The 17,581-nt window shown below is 41.0% G+C and overlaps 1 protein-coding gene across 3 annotated transcripts in view; it reads left to right on the plus strand.

Moving 5' to 3' along the window:
- The window catches only part of LOC144309480 (ankyrin repeat domain-containing protein 26-like), a 61,482-nt gene that overhangs the window by 2,569 nt on the left and 41,332 nt on the right, over positions 1-17,581 (plus strand). For all 3 annotated transcript variants that reach the window (XM_077890570.1, XM_077890572.1, XM_077890569.1), the window contains exon 3: positions 4,746-4,849. In XM_077890570.1, the coding sequence (XP_077746696.1) occupies positions 4,746-4,849 (104 nt within the window). The remainder of the gene's footprint in view (positions 1-4,745; positions 4,850-17,581) is intronic.

Below are 17,581 nucleotides of genomic sequence, written 5' to 3' on the forward strand. Positions count from 1 at the left end.
AAAAGTGATTTATTAACACGGTCGGAGTTTATCTTTTATCAGCCTTGACTTAAGAGGGACAAAAGAGGGGAAAAGGAGAAAGCAGTCAGGAACATGCAGAGCGATTTAGACATTTGGCAAGTGAGGGGAAATATCAAGACAAGGTTTTTGGATTGTGTTTGTTTTTCTTCAGTGTTTATGTTTAGGTAAGGAGTCTTCAATTTTCAGGGATAATAATTCTTACTTTACGAACCCGTGAGTGTGTTGTAAACTTATATAGAGATCAATTCTAGGAGGACTCTAAGGACATCAGATTGGCAGTAAACTGGTGGTTGAATGGGCACGAAAAGGGACGCCTGTGTGGCTCAGTGATTGAGCATATGCCTTCGGCTCAGGGCATGATCCCATGGTCTCCCGAATCGAGTCCCACATGGCACTCCTTGAATGGAGGAGCCTGCTTCTCCCTCTGCCTATGTCTCTGCCTGTCTCTCTCTCTCTCTCAGACTCTCATGAATAAATAAATAGAAATCTTAAAAAAAAAACAAAAAGTGGACAAGCAGAGGAAAGAACACAGTATAGTATTTTGCAGCTATAGCCACTTAGATACGAGTCTAAACTCTGCTTGCAAATCTAGAATGTCTTGATGGGAAGGAAGTAAGGAGTGTGTAAATAATGGAATCAAGTTGCATTTTGAGTTTACTAGACCTTGTTCTACCTCTAGCCATGGAAATTGAATGCAGGTTTGATAAGTGACTCATTTCTGTTTTTGGCTGAATCCTCAAGTGATAGGGAGAATTGGCCACATAGGTGAAAGGGGAGACTGGCATGGTTGTGTACTGTACTAGTTCTCAGCTAGACTTGTGCTGGTGAATCACAGTCAACTAGGGAATTTAAAAGAATTTACAAGCCTAAACTGTCCCGTGAAGATTTCGATGGAGTGAATCCAATAACGTGTGTACGCAGAAATTTGGAAATAGGGTTTTGAGATTCTGTTACAACTCTTGGCTAACAACTACTGAATGGGTAGGTATACATATACAAATTTAGAGATGTAAAAATATTAAATCTCTGGAAGAGATTTAACTGAAGTTGGATACTGGCTACTTCCTTCCACTCTCTCCAACATTAGCCTTTCATCTGTCTGTATCTCTTTGAGAATTACAGATGAAAATTATTGGTCATCTCGTTGGCTTGAAAAATAATTACCTTTTCTTCCAACTATCAGTCATTCACCGGCACCCAGATGGGAAGTCTTTATGAGTAGTCTTTTAATAAGTAGAGTCTGACCCTTTAAAGATTTTACGTGTTTTGCTAACATTCTGATTATTACAAGCAGGGTTTTCCCAATTGCAGCAGTAGAAATCCGTGAACCTTCTTTTTTAGTTGAAGCTGTACGATAGACTATCTTAGGATGTCTTTCAAATTCATAGGGCCCTGGCATAGTGCATAATCACTACTGTGTTAAACATTCAGCATGTAGTTAGTGACAATATAGATGGTAATTGTTTTAATAACTTTGCTTCAGCATTCCTCTGAACTCCTGTCTGTTCGGTTAGCAATGTGAGGGAAGTAAATACAAATAGATTGTAGTTGAAACAAGCATTGGAAAATTCTGACAGTAGGTGTTAATGAGTCTTCACAGCAATTTTCCTTAGAAGGTGGGGCCTAATTTGTTGGTAAAACATGATCCTGATGCTTTAGGAAAGGTTTGATGTCCAAGTATTTGTTTTACGCACGGCCATTGGAAACAGTCACAGCAAATAGAAAAACACAAGTAGGCTATAGACTAAATGTAGCCCCTGGATGTATTTAGTTTCCACTGTCAGTTGAGCTAACACTTAAAATTATGGCACGCATGTAGAACTCTGGATTTTGAGCTTTTCTTACAGATCACTTCTGGTACCTTGAGCCCATGCTGCTGTTTGGTATGCTGTGCAGAGGCTGTCCCTTTATAGGAGGCGTGTGTCTCCAGTTTGCTCGTGTCCCCGCCTAGGTTCTTCACTGACTCGTGTCACCTGCTTTGCCTCCATAACCGTTGAGTTTACAATTACTGTTTTATGGTATATGTTGACAAAGATTTCAAGATTTTCAAGACACTCCATATTAATTTATAATATATATTTTGTATTTTATGTTAATTTCTTAGGATTGGGATTGAATTTTCTGTTTCTTTGTCACCTTATTTTTTTCATTACTTTATTCAGTAATTGATGAGAGACACACAGAGAGAGGCAGAGAGCTAGGCACAGGGGGAAGCAGGTTCTCTATGGGGACCCTGATATGGGCTCGATCCCAGGACCCTGGGATCATGATGTTCACCCTCTGAGTCACCCAGGTGCCTCGGGATGAATTTTCTAAGTTAGGAATGAAAGTCGTTTTTTTTACAAACATTTTTTCTATATATGTACAGTAATCATGTACCTTTTGGAATATCTGTAAGCCATGTGAGGTTAATCCTGGTTCTGCTTGGATAGATTATGCATATTCCAGACAGTATTCTCTTTCTCCTTGGTATTATTCCCTAAATACGCAATTTATATAGTAGCTTTTATTATACTAAAAATAATCCGTATAAAGCAGTATTAGAATTTGTGATTAATAGTTTTTACTTAATCTCAGTTTCCCAACATGTAAACACCCAGTGCTCATCTAGTATTAGAATTTTTATTGGTAAGTCATGACATTTTTATTTCTGATTTACACTTAGTCTAAATTATAAATAATCAAAAATAGCAATGATAATAGAAACTAGAATACAAACCGGTTTTTTTAGAAGTAGATGTGCATTAGGTTCTCAGAATGAGTATAGTTGAGAATAAAATCTCATTGACATATTTCACTTAGCGTAATACCCTGAGTCAGTCAGAGAAAGACAATTATCATATGATCTCATTCATATGTGGAACTTAAGAAACAAGACAGAGGAGAAGGGGAAGAAGAGAAAAACTTAAACCAGAGAGACTGAGGGAGACAAAGCCTAAGAGACTCTTAATCATAGGAGCCAAACTGAAGGTCACTGGAGGGGTGGAGTGGAAGGATGGGATAACTGGGTGATGGACATTAAGGAGGGCACATGATGGAATGAGTCCTGGGTGTTACATAAGACTGAGGAACCACTGACTTCTACCTCTGAAACTAATAGTATGTTATATGGAACTGAATTTGAATAAAAGGGTAAAAATGAGAAAAATCTCATACTGAGCTTTCTAACAGTTAAGAAAAAACTTTATCATGGTATAATAGGAGAAAGTCCAAGGACTATTTATTTAGTTATTTATTTTTAATATTTTATTGTTCTTATTTTTTATTTTAAACAAAAAAACCCACAATTTTTTATTGGAGTTCAATTTGCCCACATAAAGAATAACACCGAGTGCTCATCTCATTGTGGGCCCACCTTAACCAAAGATTATTTAGTATTAAGTGGTCAAAATTCATTTGAAGCTTCTTTCTTTTATTTTTATTTATTTACTTTTCTTTTTAATTTTTAAAAGGTTTCTTTATGCATTTTAGAGAGACAGCACACACATGCACAGGCTTGTGGGGGTGGGGGAGGTGGAGAGGGAGAGGGAGAGAGAGTGTCTTAAACAGACTTGGTGCTCAGTGCCAGGGGAGCCCCGAATCCAATGTGGGGCTGGATCCCACGACCCTGAGATCACACCTGAGACAAAACCAAGCGTCCCTCAACTGCCTGCACAACCCAGCTGCCCTGAAACCTAGCTCTTTTCATTCAGAGTCCATCTCCTTAGTGACTCATTTGGAGCTGGAGTGTTTTATGTTGACATCTGGGATCCCCATACCATTGATAGATGAGAATCCAGCAAGTTTGTACAACCTGGAGAAAACCCTTACCTTTATTGGAAAGTTCTTAAAACTATATCCCTGGGAACTCTTGTTTCTCAAGTATTAATGTTTGCTACAAAAGAAGGAATTGTCAAATGGGGATAAGCAAATGTAAATGGGGTTCATTTGTGCTAGATGTATAGTGCAGTTTTGTAATGTTTCACAAACATAGATGATCATTGAATCTTTCTTTTGGGGGACAGTATCTCTTGCAAATCATGTGTTCTTTGGAATATAATTGAAGAAACACTACTCCGGAGATATCCATTAAAATCAGTAACGATACTTTAAATATTTACTACTGTGTTTTAGAGAGTGGAGATACAGAGATAAAAAATAACCCCTCCCCTCTAGAATCTTTTGGTTTAGATGGTGCAGAAGAAAATAACTAGGGTATACCATGATATATATTGTGAGAGAAGCAAAGATTCTTGGAGCCAGGCAATGTTTGAAGCGAGTTTGTGGAATGACTGCAGGTAATCTGTTGAAGAGGAAGAGGAGGTCTATTTTATTATTTTTATTTTAGTTTTTAAAAAGACTTTATGTTTTTGAGAGAGACAGAGAGTGAGCAAGCAGGAGAGAGAGTACGAGTGGAGGGGAGGGGCAGAAGGAGAGGGAGAAGCTAACTCTTTGCTGCAGAGGGAGCCCAAGGTGGGACTCCATCCTGAGACCCTGGGATCATGACCTGAGCTGATGAGCTGAAGGCAGATGCTTGACCAACTGAGCCACCCACGCTCCGTGAGAAAGCAGTATTTTAAAAAGAAGGAGCAGCTGGTGAAACCATGGAGGGCTGAGAACGAAAGGGCTAATTTTATTTACTTTCTATGTTACATGTTTAAGTTACAGGATCGTTCAGAATTTTTACGATTCATTATCCAAATATGTAATTTTGTAAATTATAAATTTTGTTTGCACTCCTACAGGATGGCCTCACACCGCTTTTACTTGCTATAAATGAAAAAAAAGAGAAAATGGTGGCATTTTTAGTAGAAAAAGCAAATATAAATGCAGTTGACTACGCTAAAAGGTAAGGTTTTTTTTTGTGAATCTTAGTATTTGGTCGAGAGTGGTAACAATTTCTCAAGGCGGAAAGTTTAACTTAATAAGAAGAGTATTTATAAGTATAGTGAAAAATGTCAGCATGTGATCGGTTAGGTAGAAAACAATTACTCTGACAGGACATGGTGAAGAACATTGTATAGTATAATTCAGAATCCTTTGTAATATAGATTGATGTCATTTGCAATAGTTTTTTTTTTTTCTGTATGATTTTACAGTAGCTAAAAGTGTTTCTTGTTGAAATTGTGAGTTTTTTCTTTTTTAGCTCAGAGCTTGATGCCAGAGTCTGGGAATTGAGCCCCACATAGGGCTCCCAGCAGGGAGCCTGCTTCTCCCTCTGCCTATGTCTCTGCCTTTCTTTCTGTGTCTCTCCTGAATAAGGAAATATAACTGAGAAAAAAAAATTTAGAGAGTCCAAGCAGAAACCTCTGAAACTGTCTCCAAGCCTTCATTTGGTAGGGTATACCAAAAACAACCCTGCATCCTAGCAGAGGTGCAGTGGGATAGTGCTAAAGGATGAAAGGCTGGTGAGCTCTATCACATTTCTGCTTGATTCACTAGTCTGGCCCATTCAGAGACAGGATAGATTGTGGCAAATATCTGTAGTTACTGTCAACTTAAACAAAGAGTAATTCCAGTCATAGTTATTGTGCGCCTCTTATTGCTTCCAGAACAGATTGATAAGACATCAGGTACATGGTATGTGTCACCACTGATTTGGCAAATGCATTCTTTTCTAGTCCGCTAGTGAATCAGAAATAGTTCATATTCATAGAGTATAGGCAAAGTGTTCATTCATTTAATTTGCCTCAGCGTTTTATTAACTCATGGAGCTAGACCATTTGAACATCCCCAGAATATCTCATTGGCCTATCATATTGACACCATGCTAATTTGACATGAGGATCAGTAAGAGGCTATAACGCTTTGGGCCCTTGGTAAGACGGCATGAATTGACATATCCGTGAAGTTTTGAGGCATCCAGTGGGCATGCCAGGATATTCTCGCAGGAGTGAAAGAAAAATTGCCACATTTTGAATACCTTTTCACAAAGACAGAAACTGGGAGACCTCTTTGGGTTCTGGAGGTAGCATATTTTACGCCACTAATTCTCAATGCGTTGGGGGTGGGGTGGTGGGAGAAGAATTCTGCTCCTCAGGGAGCATTTGGCAGTGTCTGGAGACCTGTTTTTTGACATGTCAAAAGCTGTACATACTTAATGTATCGAATTCAGTGAGTTTGTGGATAAGTATAGACCTCTGTGAAATCATCAATGCCTTAAAGCCATAGTCCTACCCATCACCTCCCAAAGTCTCTTCCTGGTCTCATTAATTAATTAATTAATTAATTGGTAAGAACACTTAACATAAGCTCTACCCTCTTAGCAAAGTTTAAGTATACAATGCAGTATTATTAGCTATAGACACTGCTAACAATAGATTCGTCTGGAGACATTTCCGATCCTCACAACTGAGGATGTTGCTGGCATCTAGTGGGTCGATGTCAGGAGTGCTGGTAAACATACCCAAGAGAGGCCTCCACAACAATCCACCATGTCCATGGTACAAGGTTGGGAAACCTTGTCCTACATTGAGTACTCGTTTCATCCATACACCTTGGTGAAACTAAGGAATGCAAGACTTCAGTGGTCTCAGAGCAGATGAATTGTGCAGCAGGTGCAGGCTGTGCTTAGGAGTCCTCACTGCTTTGGTCGCAGGATCCAGTAGACCCTATGCTATTCATGGTGTCAGTGGTGGGGAAAAGTTGTACCGTGGATCTCAGGGCAAGCCCCTGTTGGAGAATCAGAGCACAGGCCCTCGGGGTTTTCTGATCTTGAGTCCCCATCAGAAGCTTGCCTGTAGAGGGGTCCTACGGGAGACAGAAATGACTTGTATTCCTTCTGTGCTAAGTCATTGGCTGGACACAGCCTAGCAGAGACACAAGGCCTTGGTGTGAGTGCTACGGTGGATATGAAAATGTAGCAGCTGTCTACATTTTGAGCTGCAGTTCAACTGTGCTCTCTATGGTAGATCCTCTAGAAGACAAATCCAAAGAGTGCAACTCCCTGGCCTCTATATTAGTCTGGGTCCAATCGGAAGACAGATATGACATAGTATTTTAAACAGTGGAAGTAAATATAAAGAATTACTAAATGATGATGAGATAGTAATGAGAAGGTGGGACAGAGAAGTCTGAAGACAGTACCACAGAAGAGGTAACTTGGGAGGGGGGGTCCAAAGTTGCTAAAGAAGGTGTGATTGAAGCACGATGGATGGCAGAGAAGTTTGAGTCCTGTATGTCTGACTTCCTCTGCGCATCCAATTACCAACCTCAACTCATTTGTGTCCCAGAGGGTTGTTCCTGTTAGCCTGGAGATTGAGCACTGGCCCTGGCCCATGTTCCGGTTTGCTTCCCTTCTTCTTCTTCTTCGTCTTCTTTCATCTTCATCTTCATCGTCTTTGTGTTCTCTGTCTCCTTCTCCTCCTCCTTTCCTTCTTCTTCTCTTCTTCCTATCTCCTTCCTTTCTCTTCCTCCCTTGCTAACCCCGCTTCACCAGCATCAGAAGTACTCTTCCCAGCTGTGCACTCCAGAGCATGCAGTCCGGGCCTCAGCCAGTGACCTTTCTAAAATGGATACCATGCCCCTAGCAAATGCTGTTGACACCCTACTCACTCTCTGCATCCAGTCCTTAGTCTTAACTCTGCTGTATCCCTACGGGGTTTGTTGCATCCTTCTGCATGTGCATATGATACACTGGAGGCCTTGCACTGCTCTGCTTGTCGGTGGGCTCATTGTTCCCTGACCCTCCCTATACATCCATTTATCAGACAGGACTCCCTGCACTCCTGAAGGGTAGTTCCTGTTTGCATGCTTTGTAGCACGGACTAGCTTTGGCCGGGCAACTCTGACTGCAGTTCCGACATCTCCTTCAATGAGACCTGAATCCCAGCCTTGGGATTTACCCATTTGGGTAACCTTTCTTGGGTAATCTTGCACCTTAGGGTATTTGGATTTCTTTTCTCATCTTTATAGTTGATCTCCTGTTATAGTTCATCATTTTTTATATTAAACGTTCCCTGTTGAAATTACTAAGTGGTTTGTCTCTTGTTTGGATCCTCACTGATACACTATCCCTTCTTTTTGGAATGTGCTTCTCTCCCTCTCACTGGCTAACCCCTACTCGTTAAGTTTTAGCTTTGATATTGCTTCTTCCTGTGCATCCATCCCTGAGTCACTACCCTTATTTTTACATGACTCCGTAGGCCCTTTGTGCTCACCCTAAATGTGGCATTAAACTCGCCTCTACTCCATGAACACCGCAATGTCATGTTTGTTGTTCCCTCACTGACTCCCACAATGCCAGAATACAGGTTTTCAGTACACGTTTCTGATTTAATTTTGTGGTCCCTTTGAGGTGGTTCTCCCAGGTCAGGGATTTTTAGTAGACTATGGCCCAGATCATCCTCAACACACTGGAGCCCTCAAATTCTCATCATAGTTTAATTACGACATAAATTCAGTTTTCCTCGGTAGATAGAGTGGACTGCAAGGGAAGAGATATCCAAAGGAATGAATAAACAGTTATGAAAAACTGTTGGTTGTTTTTAAAAGATTTTTATTTATTTGAGTGTGAGAGAACACAAATGGGGGTGGAGACAGAGGAAGGGGGAGAAGTAGACTCCCTGCTGAGCAGAGAGCTGGAGGCAGGGCAACCCCAAGGCCCCTGAATCCTGACCTGAGCTAAAGAAGCCTTATTTTTATAAGATCTTATTTATTTATTCATGAAAGACACAGAGGAGAGAGAGAGAGGCAGAGACACAGGCAGAGAGAGAAGCAGGCTCCATGCAGGGAGCCTGACGTGGGACTCGATCCCGGGACTCCAGGATCTCGCCCTGTGCCAAAGGCAGGTACTAAACCGCTGAGCCACCCAGGGATTCCCTTAACGAAGCCTTTTAATGGACTGAGCCAGCCAGGTGCCCCTATGGAAAGTGTGTGGTGAATTTCTTGGCAACTCTTAAAAGGAGGAGACATGACAGCCCTGAAGTAGAATTGGAAAACCTGAGCTAAGGGATTTGGTAAAGCATTCATATCTCAGTTGCTTTTCATCATAAAAGATACATTACTCTAACACTTTGTTATTTTCATTGGTATAACTACCAAATGAGTATGCAGCAAAGTTGAACCAGGACATACATGAGACTCATGGGGATGGGAGTTCTAATCAGGAACTTTCTAGAGGATGTCTGTTCTAGATCCGAAATGGTTTTCCACAGAAGTCTGGGAATTGGAAATCTTAGGTTTCAGGTGATTGTGAGAAAGTCTTTGGGGGATCCACCTAGCATTCGACCAAGGAACAAAGAAGCTCAGAGTTGGACTACCATATACTCTTTGAGTATCTCTGATCTATACAAAAACACTACAGTCAACCAAATTGTTCAACTTACCTGGAGTCCTGGTGTGGAGTTCCTGTCTCCTTATAGCCTAGTAATGCCGTTGCCTCTCATCGGAGGTTGCGTTAGGAAATGTCAGTCTTCTAGTCAATTGTCACTACACAGAGCCTCTACTGGTCTCATAAGTCACCCTGGGGAATTCTAAGGGGACAAAAGATAATTTTCTAGCTGGCACCTGTAAGAGACAAATGCTTGATGCTCATAGTTGCAATCATTCACACGCACCAATACCATTTGGTCTAGCTAAGCTGAATAGGGCCAAGAAATGGTTTCTTGTTGTTGTTCCTTTGTTTTTGTTCATTGCTCCTCCACCAATGAACATGATCTGCCCTGGAACTAGCCACCCTCTCAGAAGGGACCCTAGTGGTCTCCAGAGTTCTGTAGCTCATTCCAGCAGCAGTTTCTGAAGATGCAGACCCCCTTAGTTTCTAGGTTGCTCATTCCAAACTACTTCTTGTCAAATCATGCGACCTACATGCACAAAATGGCATTAAATGGCCTCTGAAATAAGTGCCTACACTTCTATCTATGCGTTTGTCTTGCTGTAAAAACAGACACCAAACTTCCCAATTTTGCTGGTGCATCTTGTGCCAACAGTGGCTTCTGTTAGGTTTTGTTGGTCAATTTCTTTCTTTCTTTTTTTTTTTAAAAGATTTTACTGATCTATTTGACAGAGAGAGAGAGAGAGAGATCTATTTGACAGAGAGAGAAAAAACAAGGATAAGGAGCAACAAAGGGAGAGGGAGAGGCAGTTTCCCCACAGACCAGGTAGCCTGATATGGGGCTTGATCCCAGGACCCTCAGATCCTGATCTGAGCTGAAGGCAGATGCCTGACTAAGCCCCCACCCCCTCCCTTTTCTAAGCAGGCTATAGTCCCAACAGGAGGCTTAAACTCCCAACCCCAAGACCAAGAGTTGCATATTCTATCAACTAAGCCAGTCAGGGGCAGCTCCTACTTTGGTTAATCCTTAAAATCATTAACAAATGTAATAGGAATCTGGTGAGTTTAGGGGTAGCTAGTTTTGTATTAGCTGTTGTCATGGGTTTGCTCCTGCTTTTTTCTATCTGCCTCACCCAGAATATCGCCTGTAGTCCAGTTGTAATTAATTAATGGATCAATTACCACCACATTCAAAGGAGTTTCTGTAGACATTCGTATACAGCCTCTGTGTGTGTGTGTGTGTGTGTGTGTATCACATACACATAAATATGAACAGCCTATCCTGTTTGCATTTTACTTGATTTTTTTTTCAACCACATCATACCATTCTTCGATGTATATCTTTCTGGTGAAATCTTTCCCATCCAATTCGTGCCTTCGCTGAGTATCTACGAGAAACTGCCAACTTTTGTTAACAAGCATGTAGTTTAAAATGTGCTTTATTCTCATTACCAAATAAATATACAGATATCAAAAGAGTGACCACTTAGAAGTTATAATCAGAAAATATATCACTTCATTAGAAAAAAGAAAAAGCCAGGATATAAATACATCACGAAGTGTATGCAGGATTTACATAAGGGAAAAAAAAACCTCCTGGAAGCTAAGGAGGGATGTCAAATAAGACTTAGGCACAAAGACATAACATACATCTAAATACACTGATTCAGGGAGATTGATTCTGTTAACATTAATTCTCTTAACCTAATTACAAATTCTCTCCATGAATTCTTTAAATTTGGCATAGTGATTAAAAATATATCTCCAGTAGCATAGAGGTAAATATCGCCAAGAGAATACTGAAGGAGAAGATTAAGAAGGGGAACTATGGACCTGCATTGGATACTAAAGCATATGTATAAAGCAGTTAAAATACTAGAGTACTGATTGATACAAGGCAACTGGTCAATTGAATCCAGTGTAAAACCCAGAAAAAGAAAACCATAACAGAATTTATGATAAAGTGGCATTTTAAGCTAGGTGAGAAAAGATGGGTTATTTAGAAGCAAATAGCTATTTTTTTAAAGAGTTCTTAAATGTTGGGGCGCGGGAGCCTGTGTGGCTCAGTTGGTTAAGCCTCTGTTTATTTTTATTTTTCGTGTTTGTTGATTTTAGCTCCTGTTCCTCCGTCTCTCTCCCTCACCCTCTGTACCTCTCTCTCTCTCAGAAAAAAAAACAAAAAAACAAAACAAAAAAACAAAACTTAAATGTTGCACCACACTGCAAACTAAATCTTGGATTGATTAAAGGTTCAATTGGGGAATAGCAGCAAAAACTAAAAATAAAGAAAATGTAAAGGTAAGGCTGGGCCAAATGGGAGGATTAGGAGGCATGCAGAAACGGGTTTTCATTTCATCTAGGGAATGTGAATTGTTCTCCCCTTGTGAGCTTGCACTTGATGATACACATTGCCAAGTCTGACCATGAGAACAGTTTTCTGTTGGCTGCATCCGCTGCATTCCATGGAGACTGACAGGGGTCCCGAGGGATGTGGAAGAGGAATAAACTGAGGGAGAGCATTCGTTAGGGAAGTATTCTGGGGGAACGTGCTTTCATGCACTCTAGCCCTAGTCGTATGTAAATACTACGTTTTTTTTTTTTCCTTGAGATTTCATTTATTTATTCATGAGAAACTCAGGGAGAGGGAGAAGCAGTGTCCCTGCGGGGGAGTCTTGTGCGGGACTTGATCCCAAAATCCAGGATCAGGACTTGAGCTGAAAGCATACGCTCAACCACTGAGCCACTCAGGGGCCCGGAAGACTGCTTTTCCACACCCCAGAGTCTTTTGCAAATGTCCCATAATGCTCAGCCATCCCGGCAACGTTTGAGGGGAAGCCAGCCCAGCTCAAGGGGCCGCGGAGATTTGAGAGGCTTGGGCCTCCTGGCACATGCGCTTTGGGCACTCTTGGCCATGGGCTCCTTGTGAGCAGGCGAGTGACGCCAGTTTCTGAGGTGCGCAGGCGCATTTGTGTTTAGCTGCATTGCCGGGGTACATTTGTTCTGCGGAGAGAGATTTTGGACCCCGGTGCTCAGTTGCTGGGACGTTGCCGCGAGGCCGGCTTGGCTTATCTCCAGCACTAAGTGTTGAGCTGTAGAGGCGGCAAAAACCTGTGTCTGAAGCCTGAAAGCTTTGCGATGAAGACCATGTTTAGCTTCACGGGTAAGAGGGGCGAGCTGCCCTTGGGCTTCAAGATCGGGCGGCGGAGGGCCGCCCAGCCCGCGGCATCTGAGTGGTACCAAACTCACCAACCTGGGCCCTGGGTACCACATCCCAGACAGGTCTCAGAAAGATCCACAAAGCAAAAGTGGCAGGGGATTCTGTTGCTGGGAGACCAGAGGAACAGGTGATAGGGACTTTGCAGCTGGCGGGGAGGAGGCAAGGAGGTCGGGGAGAGGCACTCACCTTGCTGGCCTGAGTCTGGAGAGCTGAGCCCTGGGTGACCACCCAGGGCGCTTGGCCGTCTTTCTTCTGGTGGCCCCGCAGCACGTACCTAGGTCGTGGAACCTTACCTGGGGTCTACTCCGGCCCACTGAGCAACAAAACGTCTTCAGCTGCCTTTGGACCCCTTCGTATCTCCGTAGGGAGCGCTTTACAGACAGTTTTGATGTGATTTAACGGATTTTCAACAGTAGTAGAAAGGAAATTAAGGGGACGCCTGGGTGGCTGAGTGGGTGAGCATCTGCCTTTGTTTCAGGTTGTGATCCTGGGTCCTGGGAACCCCAGTCGGGTTCCTGGCACGGAGCCTGTGTCTCCCTCTGCCTATGTCTCTGCCTCTCTGTCTGTGTCTCAGAATAACTAAAATCTTAAAAAAAGAAATGAAATTACGTATATGTAGTAGTTTGTTTTTAATGGACATCCTGTACCAATGTTATTAAAGAGTGCATGCTGAGAGAAGTAATTCCCAGAATTACTTTGGATACAGGGCAGTATCTGACTTCTATCTGTGTACAGTTTGTACCTATATTATTTACTGAGGGACCTTGGAAGGAGATTTGGAAATGGGTAGATGGTTCTGACTGTGAATAGGAAGTCTCATTTTTCTGAAAATGTGTACTCTTCCCGTGTTTATCAGTATTCCATGACGCAATAGAAACGTTATGGTTTTAGAAATTCTGAGCTTATTATACGTGCGGTCTCTGTTCTTTTCATTGTGATAAAATTAAGAAAAATTTTGCAATCACTATATTGTACACCTGAACTTTTTTTTTGTAAGATTTTATTTATTTATTCATAGAGACAGAGAGAGAGAGGCAGAGACACAGGCAGAGGGAGAGGGAGAAGCAGGCATCATACAGAGAGCCTGACATGGGACTGGATCCAGGGTCTCCAGGATCACGCCCCGGGCTGCAGGCGGCGCTAAACCGCTGCGCCACTGGGGCTGCCCTGTACACCTGAACTTAATACAACGGTGTATGTTAACAAACTGGAACTAAAATGAAAACTTAAAAAAAAAATTTTATAGAATACCTTCCAGTTATTAAAATGTACCTTAAATTTCTTCAAATTTTTCGTTGACTAACAGCTGAAAAGACAGATAAATGAATGGAACAGATAAGAAAATGCCAAACACCTAAGTATATGTTAAGACTTTGTAACTTGATGCTGGTGACATTTCATATTAGTAGGAAAAGGTGAATCATTCATAATGTTGATGACATATCTGCTATTTGGAGAAAACTAGCTAGAATTTTATCTCATAAAAATAAGTTCCAGATGGAATACAGATTAAAAATGTTAAATATGCAAAATACAGTACAAGAGAAGAAAACATGAACGCTTCTATGCCCATTTTTTATGTTGACCAAGACCATTCTTAAGAATGACTTTAAAAGCAAGAGTTCGGGCAGCCCAGGTGGCTCAGCGGTATAGCGCTGCCTTCAGCCCAGGGCCTGATTCTGGAGACCTAGGATCGAGTCCCACGTCGGGCTCCCTACATGGAACCTGCTTCTCCCTCTGCCTGTGCTCTGCCTCCCTCTCTCCCCCTGTGTCTCTCACAAATAAAGAAAATCTTAAAAAATAATAATAATAAAATAAAAGCAAGAGTTCTGGAGGTTGATTCAGCCACATAAAAAATTAAAACTCTCTGTATATCAGAAAATAATATTAATAAAATAAAAGAGAATGTCCTTGCAAAATATTTACAACATATGTGTATCAGATACAAAAGAATATGTTTTACAGGGAAGGTATTAAAGGAATGAAATAGGGGGTCTCTGGGTGGCCCAGTCAGTTGGCTGCTTCTGACTTCCTCTCAGGGTCATGATCTCTGGGTCCTGGGATTCAGCCCCTGGTGAGGCTCCCTGCTCAGTGGGGAATCTGCTTCTCCTTCAGCCCCTCCCCTCTGCTGGTGCTCTCTCTGTGTCAAAAAAAAAATCTAAAATAAAAAAGGAGTAAAATCCCATTTTCCATCTGCAGGCTTTGTGAAGATAAGGAATGATGGTACTCATACTCCTGGTTAAAGTTGTTTTTGACTTTTCAGATAGTTCGGTGGTTAAGTCCCAATTGAAAAATATGTATTCCTTTTACCCATGAATTTTATTAATTTAAAATATCTTTAGTAAATAATTAAAGATAAACAATATACTATATGCTTTTCTCAGCACTATTTACAATAGCGGTATATTAAGAACTCATTTAATGGCCTTTATAAATAAGTGGCAGTGTATCCATAGGCTGGACTACTATGTGACCACTGAATGTGGCAGAGATAATTGATACACATTAACATGCAAAGCTGTACTTTAGTGGATCATTAAATGAGGGGAAAAATGGTTTGATGATACAAACACATAAGCAGACAATGGTTTTGTGTTGGCCAAAAAGATGTGAAAAATATAAAATTAGTTATCTTGAAACATTTGGATTGTAAGTGAATTTTTCTTGTTTCTTAAAAAAAAAGTCTGATTTCTACAGGAAAAGGTATATAAAAATTCCAACAAAGTTTTATTATCAATGAAGTAATCCAGGAGAACAGCAAGAATATGAATCTTGTGTAGGCAAAAAGAATTTCTATTTATTTACTTTTAAGAGGTTTCATTGATTCATTTGAGAGGGAGAAATCAGGCACATGAGCAGCAGGGAGGGGCAGGGGGACAAGCAGAAACCCCGTGGAGCAGGGAGCCTGATGATGTAGGACTCGATCCCAGGACCCCGAGGTTCATGACTTGAGCCAAAGGCAGATGCCTAACTGACTGAGTTACCCAGGTGCCCCTCTTTCTATTAAAAAAAAAAATTGATGGGCGAGGATTGGTATTTTCTGACAACCTTTAGCCTCTTCAGAACTCAGGGGAATATTTTTATCTGTATTGTAGATTTTATTATGCATACGTTAAATATATACATATGATTTTGTTATGTGCAGCTTTATAACAAGCAATAAGTAAATAACAATAAAATTTTATTTTAGTTAAATCCTCATGAAAATAAAAAATACAAATGATACCGTGATAGCTTATAGAACTTTTGTTGTTTCCCTCTTCTGAAAAAAAGTAGCAAATATAACTGGTGCCTTGGTGGCTGTTTGTTGAGCATCAGACTCTTGATATTGGCTCTGGTCATGCTCTTAGGATTGTGGGGTTGAGCCCCCCGTCAGGCTCAATGTTCAATGGGGAGGCTGCTTGAGATTGTTTCCCTCTCCCTCTGCCCTTCACCGCACTCATGTATTCTCTCTTTCTCAAAGAAATAGATAAATCTTTAAAAACTATTGAACTCTCCAAATGTATTTATTCTTCAGTCCATTTATTTCTCAAACAGAACCTGAACACCGGTTACGTAGCAGACATAGTCTACTCAGGATCTTTTCAATCTTAAAAAGATTTCATGTTGCCCAGTATGAACGAGATGAGAAATTTTATGTATTTAGGTTTCAAAGCTTTCTTTTCTTTTTAGTTATTTATTTATTTATGATAGTCACAGAGAGAGAGAGAGAGGCAGAGACACAGGCAGAGGGAGAAGCAGGCTCCATGCACCGGGAGCCCGATGTGGGACTCGATCCCGGGTCTCCGGGATCGCGCCCTGGGCCAGAGGCAGGCGCCCAACTGCTGTGCCATCCAGGGATCCCGGTTTTAAAGCTTTCATTGTTAAGTGTAATCTCTCCACCCAACGTGGGGCTTGACGTTTTAGGACACATGGTCTACTGACTGAGCCAGCCAGGCACTCCTAAGATGAGAGATTTTATTTTATTTTGTAAAAGTTAAAAGACGTATTTATTTTAAAGGGAGAGAGAGGGTCATGGGAAAGGGGAGGGACAGGGGGAGAGAGAGGAACCCAAGCAAACTCCACCCTGAGCATGGAGCCTAATGTGGGGTTCCGTCTTACGACCTTGAGATCATCCTGAGCCAAAACCAAAAGTTGGACACTCAATCAACTGAGCCACCCGGGTGCCCCTAAGGTGAGAAATTTTAAATGGAAGTATTAGGACTTAATCTCACCTGAAGCTTTTCCTTGGAACTTCCTGTCAAAGGAAAACATTTCTGAAGATCAGAAATTGTAAAAGATTACCTTTACCTGCCCTTTTGACATTGCAATAATACTAAATACTAATATTGGTACTTGGAAATACTTGATTTCTATGATTCTAAACATTTTTCTATTAATTGAAATGCTTAATAAAATGAGCTTCCCCACATACCCCCCTCCAAAAAAGATAAAATGAGCTGTGCCTGTTTCTTTGAAATCTGAGTTTCCTTTGGCTCAAACTTCCTTGAAAAGCAAACTAAGAATTACTTAAAAATATTCTTTTGCTATTGTGGTCTCTTTTACCCGTCATGTGCTTTCACCTACTGAAAATTATTTTAGTTCTTGAACAATGTAATTCCAAGCATAGGACTAGAAGTGCAACAGACCTGTTGTATATGTCATTCTTTCACTTCAGGCACACTGTAGATTGTATGATGCCCCACTATTTATGTACCAAGAAGAAATTTTTAGAAATCATGCCAGTTATAGTTTTAAGACATTTTGAATTAGAAATTGGATTCCGATGTCAGAGATATTAAAAGGTGACAAAATGAGCATCTTGGAATCATTGAAATAGAGTATTCTTGCTCATCCTTAAACGTAGCTGCAAAGTAGGCATAATTGGATCATTTTACCTAATTGTAGTGAGTCTTCGTAAGTTGTAGTAATAGCTTTAATAATATTTGTGGTAGGAACTAGTATCTAAACACTTTGCATGGATCCTCATTTAAGGATCACGACAAGAGGTCCTATGAGATAAGTACCTTTTATTTTATTTATTATTACTATTGTTTTGTGACCTCTATAACCAACAGGGGTCTCGAACCCCTGGCTCCCGAGATCGAGTG

Source organism: Canis aureus, unplaced genomic scaffold (assembly GCF_053574225.1).
Source record: "Canis aureus isolate CA01 unplaced genomic scaffold, VMU_Caureus_v.1.0 NW_027326412.1_RagTag, whole genome shotgun sequence".
Lineage (NCBI taxonomy): Eukaryota > Metazoa > Chordata > Mammalia > Carnivora > Canidae > Canis > Canis aureus.